This window comes from Mya arenaria, chromosome 3, assembly GCF_026914265.1.
Source record: "Mya arenaria isolate MELC-2E11 chromosome 3, ASM2691426v1".
In the NCBI taxonomy this organism is placed as follows: domain Eukaryota; kingdom Metazoa; phylum Mollusca; class Bivalvia; order Myida; family Myidae; genus Mya; species Mya arenaria.
The window spans coordinates 10,624,378-10,635,639 of record NC_069124.1 but is presented as its reverse complement, the minus strand read 5'-3'; the positions used below and the strand labels follow the sequence as shown (position 1 = coordinate 10,635,639).

The window sequence follows — 11,262 nt, the reverse complement described above, 5'->3', positions numbered from 1 at the left end:
TACGGCTTATTGTGTAGGGCATTGCGCAGGCTTGTAGTTCTGAAAACAGTTACAACTTCTTGTGTAGGGCGTTGCGCAGGCCTGTAGTTCTTGAAAGAGTAACAACTTATTGTGTATGGCGTTGCACAGGCTTGTGGTTTGGGAAACAGTTACGGCATATTGTGTAGGGCGTTGCGCAGTCCTGTAGTTTTGGAAACAGTTACGGCTTATTGTGAAGGGCGTTGCGCAGGCTTGTAGTTCTGGAAACAGTTACAACTTATTGTGTAGGGCGTTGTGCAGGCCAGTTGTTCTTGAAAGAGTAACAACTTATTGTGTATGGTGTTGCGCAGGCTTGTAGTTTGGGAAACAGTTACGACTTATTGTGTAGGGCGTTGCGCAGGCTTGTAGTTCTGGAAACAGTTACAACTTATTGTGTAGGGCGTTGCGCAGGCCTGTAGTTCTTGAAAGAGTAACAACTTATTGTGTAGGGCGTTGCACAGGCCAGTAGTTCTTGAAAGAGTAACAACTTATTGTGTAGGGCGTTGCGCAGGCTTTAAGGTCTGGAAAAGGTTACTACTTATTGTGTATGGAGTTGCGCAGGCATTTAGGGTTGGAAACAGTTATGACGTATTGTGTAGGGTGTTGCGCAGGCATGTAGTTCTTGAAAAAGTAACAAATTATTGCGTATGGCGTTGCGCAGGCTTTTAGGGTTGGAAACAGTTACGACGTATTGTGTAGGGCGTTGCGCAGGCATGTAGGTCTGGAAACAGTTACTACTTATTGTGAAGAACGTTGCACAGACTGGTCGTACTGAACACAGTTACAACTTATTGTGTAGACGTTGCGCAGGCATTTAGGGTTGGAAACAGTTATGACGTATTGTGTAGGGTGTTGCGCAGGCAAGTAGTTCTTGAAAAAGTAACAAATTATTGCGTATGGCGTTGCGCAGGCTTTTAGGGTTGGAAACAGTTACGACGTATTGTGTAGGGCGTTGCGCAGGCTTGTAGGTCTGGAAACAGTTACTACTTATTGTGAAGAACGTTGCACAGACTGGTCGTACTGAACACAGTTACAACTTATTGTGTAGACGTTGCGCAGGCATTTAGGGTTGGAAACAGTTATGACGTATTGTGTAGGGTGTTGCGCAGGCGTGTAGTTCTTGAAAAAGTAACAAATTATTGTGTATGGAGTTGCGCAGGCCTTTAGGGTTTGAAATAGTTACAACTTATTGTGTATGGCGTTGCGCAGGCTTGTAGTTCTGGAAACAGTTACAACTAATAGTGTAGGACGTTGTGCAGGCTTGTAGTTCTGGAAACAGTTACAACTTATTGTGTAGGGCGTTGCGCAGGCCTGTAGTTCTTGAAAGAGTAACAACTTATTGTATTTGGCGTTGCACAGGCTGGTAGTTTGAGAAACAGTTACGGCTTATTGTGTAGGGCGTTGCGCAGTCCTGTAGTTAAAGTATTGTCCACTTCGTTATATAATACGAACTGCATTCAAAAGGGTTAGCCCTTACATTAAACTCTTCCTTTCATTTGTTTTACTCTTGAAGACATCAGGGACTCTGTCGTTTATTGATGTTGCATGCATTTGAATATAGTTTCACCTTTTCGGACATTTAATCTCCTAAGACTGTGAAAACCGATAGCCAAAGCACTACTTTTCGAAAAGAAATAGTCGTGGTGTTATTTTCTGCAACACATAAACAAGCTAAATTTTGTCGCGTTTTCTCAATAAAATGGCGAATAATTGATTGTTTAAATTAATTATCTTCATGTTAGTGAAGTTATGCATCTAGTTTATACTATTAGAGACTTTATATTCAAACCTTAACGAGGATGAAATATGTTTGTTGAATGTCGACACCAGTCGGATGCATTTAGCTTCATCATTGTAAACGGTTAATGCAACCGTCCTCGGCAACCATGTAACTTAATCCGTTTCAATTTATACATACCGCGGTAAAATTGACTGACAAAATCTCGTATATGGTGACGGCCCGGAACAAACTTTCTTTCTTTGAAATATGTAAAATTACTCCTGTTTACCACCACATTATGACTTAACCGAACAGATTGCAGCTTAAGCACAATTTATCGTTCAAACCACAACAGCATGTTTTCAAATAGTGTAAATCTTGTTTGTTGTGTGCCGACTCATTATATGGAATTGCATAAGGCAGGGGAAACAAATCGTATATCAATTAACTCGCGTGTTGCAATTAAATACTCTTCAATAACCCTGTATTGACAGTTGTGCGAGTGGTTTAAGTGTCGGATTTAAAGCGTGTCGTGATCAGGCGGACAAATTTCAATTACAGCTTTCGCCAGAATTATTTTTGTAGAGGATTCAGTCATATTTCCGGTGCGGTTCCTTTGCCGAACCAATCAAGCTGCCTTAAAAATGTTCAAAGGTACACAACGAAGCACGGCACAGTAGTGTACATGGAATGTCCGACGATGATCTACCATTGGCTTGTTCACAATGGATTAAAAGATGTGTCCAAAAGATGTAAATTAACTCATTTATTATAATAGAATCCAAACTGCAATTTAAATGATGACTTTCATTCATCATATTTTTTAAAACTCAACCATATTGTATCCAGTTATTCTGGCGAAACATTGAGAATCAACGTAGGATTTTTTTTATCTTAATGACACATTTCTTCGTTTATCTAATGTTGTTAATAAAATGCAACTTAATGTCTTAAAATTCTAGGTTGACATCAATTCCGAGCCAACGGATACAACGTTGAACTAAAATCAAGCTAGAATAATCAGAGTAGGCGTAGCTGATATTATTATTTGACGAAATAGCGGTTACGTGTTTTCATGGCTGCTCTGTGTTTGTCCTTTATTGTGTTCAAACAAATTTTTAAAAGCCATTTCGAGCAGAGAGATATTTTGTCACGACAATTTAAGTGCATACTTAACCTGATATAAATGGATGCTACTGGAAATTGGCAATAAAAGTCTCAAATTCATCTCCCATTCTACATAATCACAGTACGCAAATCATGATAAAATATACATTCAGTAATTTAATGCAATATGTGAAATGTTTTCAAAGAACTTTACGTTATTTTATATTGTATGTTTTGCTTTCAACTCAGTATGGGCGTAATTCTTTAGAAAATGAAAGTTTCACAATGAAAGTTGAAATATCCAGAGAATGACCCCGAGAAAATTATCTTCACATTCCATTGAACTCCAAGCCGACACAGCAATAAACAGGCATTTGCTAGTACTTAAGGAATACAATCATATATGATATACTATGCTTTCCTGCCTCTTATTATGTTATTTACAAATCTAGAACACAGCAATGGATTGATAGAAACAATGTTTGATCCCCTTGGAAATTTAATTATAAGACGCGGCAAAATAATGCTTACGAACGGCTATAACGGTTATCTACAATTGTATTCATTAATTCTATTTACACTGGTAGAGAAATGTCTCTGTTTGTCTGATTTTTTTGTGACTTAAGCATCATACTTATATAACCTTGACTTAAGATACGCGAGTAATAACTAAATCGCAGATTTGCGTATATTACACAGAATGTTAAATGACAGATAGAAAATTGATTTTCGACTTATTCATTGCACATCGTCCGCAAAACATACACTTTATAATATAATTGAAAAATATCAACGTTTAAACCCATAGTAACATATGCATATATACATACAAAACAAGCAAAACGCGAAAAAATAAATAAAAAGACGCACAAAAAACATCAAACATTACACTTTCTTTCATGCTTTTTATGAAGTATCGAATTTTATCAGTAATAAAACAATGGTTAAAATATAAACTATATATTTTCACAGCAAACAAAGAAGTGAAAATGTCAATTTTTAGAACTATTTTTAAAATCAAGGGTAGTAACTGCCCCTTTATCAAAACAAAACTCATCCCTTTTAAACCAGTCAATGTTGCTTAAAAGTATAATTTGATATTAAAGGGGTCGCACATGTTTAATGATAACAATTTGCAATTAATCATAACTTACCTTTTATCAGAAAATAATGATGTCCTGTTTTACAAGCGTTTTCTTGATATTGAAGCAGAATATTCGAACATTTGCTTTCGCGCGAAACAAATTGCTGACGAAAGTAACTGTTTGGACATCTTTCGATTTTATTTTATCTATCAAATATCTTTTTTTAAATGTATGACTTTGTATGAAATCGCATGAGAAATGTGAGAGGAGATGCAAACAAATGAATGTGGGACGGACGAACGTACACACGCACGCACGCACGCACGCACGCATGCATGCATGCACGCACGCACGCACACATGCACGGAATCGCGCCTACCATTACTATATAAAAAGTTAACATTTCATGCTGAAGTTTAGAATGTCACAGATTATATATACCCCCTAACCACCACTTGAAAGATTAACCTAATTGTCACTATTTACCCCAATAAACCCCCTTAATTGGAAGATTAACCTAATTGTCACAATTACCCCCAATAAGCCCCCTTATACACTCCATTTATTCGAGGTTTAGAAGTGTTACTTATAATGGAGAGCTTTATGTCAGCATAAGGAATACACAGTAACTTAAATCATAAGAATTTGCTACAAAGCTACATTTATATAGTCAAATTCAATATTTTAAATCCTACATCAAAACACTCTTTTTTAAATGAGTTTAAGGCCAAAATCTAATATTTCATATTTATAACAGGCTGCTTGCATGACTATATCTATAACAGTAATAAATGTACATAGTGTACAGTAAATGGTTAGAGGTGTAACAATTCGTAAGGTTAAACCAATATTTTACAATTCTGACTTTCCTAATAACAAATTAAGGGAAACGTCCCGTCTTACCGTATAAAGCCAGGTTATTTGTGGTCAATTTGTGGTCAATTTCACATTAAGTGTCTTTTTTAGGAATTTACAATGTATGTCTCTAGGCTATCAACCGTAGAAAATCACCACAATTCTGCACAATAATTAAGGATCGATGAATCATAAGAATCTTATAAATCAAATGTGATATTTTTTGGTAATATTGTCAATTGTCATATTCAAAAGTGACATAATTAATTTCAATGCTCTACTCGCAATATTATCGATTCCTTTACGAAAGGAACCCCCAGAGCTCATAACAAGCCCTAAGTAATTGTAATTGTCCACTACTTCTATGTTTTCACCGTTATACATAAATATGTCACTTCATCGTAACTAACAAGCCATACTATAAATCAAGAATTTGGTCCCGCTGCCCAGAATGCACTTTACAATTGCAGGGCTTGTGATTTTTTTATCACTGACATGACAACATTGACATAAGAAGGCCTAAAGAAATCTTTGTTTCTACCCATCTGAATTTGATTTTTCCTTCCTATTTTTTTATCAAAATGTGATTTTTTAGTTATGACCTAAATAATACCCTGATATTACAAGGTCAGTTTGCTATCAATTTAGTCAATTAAAAATGAACATAAATTTCATGCAACAAGTTAATATCCTTGAATGGTATAAAATATTTAAAGCAAAATGTAGCATTTTACAGATTAATTATAATAATTAATAAATAATATATATCTTAAGCTAATAGCAAATAAGGAAATAAAATAAAAATATAAATATCGTAAGGAAAATTTATGTGAAATTATTTGTGAATATTTTAAATGTATAATTCTTCATTTGGCCAAAATTGCTAATTGTTAAATAATTCAGTTGTTGGTGTTTTTTTTGTATAGAAGGATATTTTGATATTACTTTAAGAATACTCTTGAATTGCAGTTTTAATGTTTTTTGTATGATTAATAAATTAGTTTCTTTTGAAGTTTGAAAAGCCAGACAATACTCTTGTAGGGTATTCAGGGATGGACATAACATTAACATACACTAGTCTACAGTAAAAGTTATTCTGACATTAACATGACGCAAAGACACACGCCTTGATGGGGTGACTTAGTAGGGACAGACATTAACATATAATATAGTTATTAGTTATCCTGACATGTACTTTACGTAGAATCTCTACAACATTCGCAATTGTTTAAAATTGATTTTTGATCAGCTTTCATTGTAGGGTGCAGTAAGCTATCCAACACCTTTTAGAGTTAAAAAATTAACAAGTCTTACTTACTTGTCTTATTTGCATAATTATATTGTAATTGTCCATAGGGCCCTTTCTATATGTTGCTTGAGGACTTTTTATTTGATAAGTTTAATTATGTCCTGTCCTACCGGTACTATTTTCTTTTTTACTGAGGACCTTTTGTAAATGGGTCCTTATAGAGAATTTTGGGGGTGATTCAGGAATTGACTTTAGACTTTCAATTAGGAAACACCTAAATTATTCAAAGTGGCATAAACACAGCCACAGTGGCATAACAAAGGACTTCTAAATAGTCCTGCCACATATGAAGATTTCGTATGACTATACATGAAATAAACTTAAATCATACTGAATTTGCAATTGGATTTATGTTATTAATTATCTCTGATTTGAAAGGAAAATCATTCCAAAATAAAGGAATGGAAAACTTGAACTAGGCTCTGGGTTGAAAAAACTGCATCAGCCAACCTCAAATACTCTAAAGCTGACCTGAACGGTGTCTGTCAGCAGGGACTGAAAACAAGGAGGCACACGGGCTCTACCAAGCTATTTCTCAATCATTCGAAGTACGCCCTGTGATCGCGTGGCCCTTAGACATATACATAGATGTGACGTCGTCAGCGAAAATGAGTCCTGTTGAGGTTAATCACGTTACCGAGATAAAGCGAGATTAAAAAACAACACGTTTTCTGAGCAATTATCGTTTTGTCAATCAACTATTTTGACATTATTTTTTCAAAGTATTTACAAAATCGAAGTGCTTACACTCCATAAAGGTGACTTTAAGATAATATAAGCATAATGTTTTAAACTAGAAATTAAAAACCAAAAACATTTTCTGAAAGCTGGTTGTTTCTTCTTTACAATGATACCAAAATTCATAAAAGTGGCAAAGAATTAAAAAAGTTTGATACTAGGGCCGTGTTTTTCTTACATATACCTCTGTAGAGACCTTAGAGGGGTGATGAATCAGATGATGATGAATGTAATACAGAGACTGTTCAGTGTGAAAGTTTTGACCATGATTTAGAACCCTCTGAAGAGGATTTAAGACAGAGAAATAAAACTGATGATTTCTTTGCTCAGACCTGCAAATGTAAAAACCTCTATGGCAAACCATGCAGTCAAGTTGTGGATGGTAATGATATTTCTGACTTACGTATGTATTCAGCTGGTATGCAGACAGATGAACTTGATCTTGTTATTAAATCAGCCATATTGTGCCACAGAAATAATGGCCAACAAACTGACAGTAGTAAACATACTAAAGGCGAGGGTTAGGCCCAGACAGAAGTTTTATGTTAAGAGAGTTGAAGTTTGCCGTGAAGTATTCTGTTTTGCATACAACATCGGAAAGGAGAAACTAAAACGAATTGGTCGGTCTCTTGACAATGATGGATTAATTGCTAGGACACATGGTAATACCAAAAGACTACCTCATAATGCTATCACATTTGAGGTAAGAGAAAACATAAGAAAGTTCCTCATCTGCTATGCATCTGACAATGCAATGCCCCTTTCCGTAAAACTTCCAAACCACCGCAATAACAAAGTGCTGTTGTTGCCATCTGATAAGTCACAAGCAGACATTCATGTGGAATATGAAAAAATAGATGGTGCAAGAAGTGTAAGTCTTAGTACTTTTACCAGAGTATGGAGGGAGATTTGCCCACATATTGTCTTTGCGAAACCAAAAATAGACTTGTGTTTTAGATGCCAAACCTTTTCTTGTAATATTTCACAAAGTGGTGCCCTTTCTGAAGATGATAAAATGACACTTCTTGATGAATATGAAAGTCTTGTTAAAAGTGCTAGACATCATGATCAGAGGGAGCAATATAGAATGCAGAGTGATGACTCTAAAGTTACATGTAGTGAAAACATTACAGTTGAAGGTGTGTTTTGGTTAATAAATTTCTATGCGCTATAGTATTAGCTGTCTTATGTCATGCTTCAAGATTTTCTAGTCTAAAAATTAAAATATAATATGTTAAATTCTATTGATTTATTTTAACTAACATGCTGGATATTGAGTTGTCAATTTTTAGAATGTCCTTCTGCATCAATAATAGTGACTTTTACATTTTACCGAAGCTTTTTTTCATGCCTGTTATGCTTGTATATACATGTAAACCTTGAGCGTATAAATATTCAAAACATGGATAAAATTCTGTAACAGAATGAAAAGATACCCATCAGATCATTTTGTATTACTTATATATATTTCCTTCTAGGCCATCAATATAAATTGTGAAAATATATATTTTAGGTGCAGTATCATGTTCCTTAGATGCAACCGTCCACTACAGCTGGGACTTTGCACAGCAGGTCCATATTCCACACCATAGCCAACAGGTTAGTTAATTTTTTATATCAAGTACAAGGAAATTGATTTTTTTACTGAAGTTATCAATTTATTGCAAGAGATCATCTTTTTTAAAGGATTTATTGTGCAGTAATTTGCATGATGTAACATACTTGTGAGTGCCTTAGGTTTGCTACAGTAAATGTATGTTTCAACTGAAATGGCTTCATAGTGTATTTATTGAATGTAAAGTGTTTATGTTAGAATTATTTTTACATGATTAAGAAATTGAATCGTTAGAATAAAATGCTTGTTCTAATTACCAAATACTGTTGTCAAATTTATGTTGTCAAGCTTTTATCTATTACAGGATAGACCCCTGTATTTCAAAACTGCCAGGAGATGTGAGGTATTTGGAGTTTGCTGTGAAGGATCTGGTAAGCTTATTCATTATGACTCACTACTTATATATAAATCTGAATTCACTTTTTTACAGTATAAAATTGCAAAATGTTCTCTGTCATTATAAGATGTCCTGATGTCAAATGTTAATAATTGAGAATTGAAGGAGCACTTCTTAGCAATAAATGTTTTCAAATAAACTGATTAAGAATGTAACATTTCCATTGGTCAAAAGCCATCATGTACATATCAAAATCTGGAATTGGATGTGTATATGAACATTTATTTGGTATATGTTATGAGAAATGTTTTAAATGTTTTTTGTTTTAATGTTGAATGCTGGTGCTGTTAAATTTTGCATCTGTTGCTGATGATGGTGATGATTAAGAATAGTGATAAGACGGATACACATTTTCAGAGAAACAAGTGTTTTACCTTGGTGATGAGGGTGTTGCCCCAGGCAAAGGAGCAAACACAGTAGTCAGCTACCTCCACCATTACCTTAAAAACTACGGCCTGGGTGAGGAACATGCCCAGTTCCACTTTGACAATTGCCAAGGACAGAACAAAAATAATGCAGTTCTTGGTTATGCTATGTTGAGAACATTGGCGGGTGAGAGTTGTTGTGTTTTAGTGGAAAAAATAAAATATGTTTCATGATGTAAACTAAATTATGTTATTGCTTTTTAACTATCTCAAAAGGTTTACAGTAACACTATAGATAATTGGAACAGATGTATACCTTTAAAAGCTTTCAATTTGTTGTACTTAAAAAATAAACAACAGATAAAATTCAGTGTTTAATTTGAAATAAAGAGATCTTATTAACAATTAACTATTCTATTCCAGGAGGGCATAAGACAATCCAGGACTCACTGATGCTAGCCGGCCACACCAAATTTTCATGCGATTGGCATTTTGGAGTTTGGAAAAACAGATGGAGACACATGGATGCAGAGACAGTTGAGGTATTCAGGAAGTTATATTTTTACCACATCAATATTTTAAAACAATTATAGACATAAATTACTTACACATGTTTCAAGATTTATTGATTTCCTTCTTTTTAATACAGTTATAAACTAATAAGAAGTGGCATGAAGAAAATGGGATTTTTCATAGTTAAGATTGAAAATAATAATATTTGACTTGTTTTATATTAAATTGATAATTATATGAAATAAGTTCATTGATTATCATGTATATTTATATATAATAGGTAATTGATAAATTAACTGATGTTATAAACTTCATGTAGGCATTTCATTGTGCAAGAGTACTGCTCAGTATAATCACCATAGAGCAATAACACAATAACTCGTCTAAAGTGTAAATATAATATGTCATATTGGATCAGTTCTGCCTGAAATTCATTCATCATGTAATGCTTTTTTTTCAAAACAGGAGGTGGCTTCCACAGTAGCAATGTCATCCCGTAATGGCCACAACATCCCCCATATTGTTGATGGCAACAGCAAACCAGTGTTGTTCTATGACTGAAGCACCTTTTTCAAAGGCATGTTCAAACCATTGAAGAACATTTCGAAATACCATTCATCTGAGGTGTCTTCTAACGAGCCTGGGATTGTAAGAGAAAGGAAGTTTGTTGAAGCCCCTGAGGAGAAAATTAACATACTGAAAACCTGCCAAGTGGATATTGGTGTTCTGCCAGAGCAGATCTTTGGTGAGGGAATTAATGCTGAAAGGCAATGGTACTTGCATGATGTAATACCGGGTAAGAGACTTTTGCAGATCAAATCATGCTAAAAACACAACATGCTCTTTGCCATTAGTTGCAAAAGAAGCCTATTCAAAGGCCAAAAAACAAAAGTTGAAATAGGTAACTTTATTGAGAACACTTTCTGTGTGTGTTTCAGCAAAAGTTACAGTTTGTGTCTTGCTATGAACAGATCGGCATGTATAAGTTGAAGTTTTATGTTTTCATTTTCATTCAAAGAATATATTTCTTTGTGTTACATTGATAATATATTTATGATTTTAGGAATATATGGTTTCCATGGCAACCAAAAGTAACATGTATTTCAATATCATTGAACAGTTGGCCATCTATAAGTAAAGTATGATGGAACTCATATTTTCCATACATGACTGCAGTATAATATTCAAGTTCACATTATAAGTCTACATGTTATTACTTAATAGTTTGCATTAATATAGTTTCAATGTTCCTTGCATGCATATGTTTGTTCTCAATTTTGTCAAATAAGGCATGTGTCAATGCTTTCCTTGTAAATACATTTCATTCTGTGTCATCTCACAACATCAAAATAATGAAATGAGCATAAAAATGAACTATTCTAGGTATAAGTAAGTTGCTATGGCAAACAAATATAACATGTCTTCTTATCTTTTAAATAATTGCTTGTTTTGAAATAATATGTTTGTGTTTTGATTAATACAAGGATAAGCTCACTACTTTTGATCAATTAACCGTGTTTAAGAAAAGTGGCAGATTTTC

General features: G+C 34.2%; 1 protein-coding gene across 1 annotated transcript; it reads left to right on the top strand.

Moving 5' to 3' along the window:
- The first annotated feature begins 7,847 nt into the window (after window positions 1–7,847).
- On the top strand, window positions 7,848–10,283 carry LOC128225659 (uncharacterized). The gene is made up of 6 exons (XM_052935571.1): window positions 7,848–7,971; window positions 8,322–8,431; window positions 8,752–8,818; window positions 9,202–9,396; window positions 9,633–9,751; window positions 10,188–10,283. Exons 1-6 carry the CDS (start codon window positions 7,848–7,850, stop codon window positions 10,281–10,283), a joined length of 711 nt encoding a protein of 236 aa, XP_052791531.1.
- The last annotated feature ends 979 nt before the right edge of the window (window positions 10,284–11,262 follow it).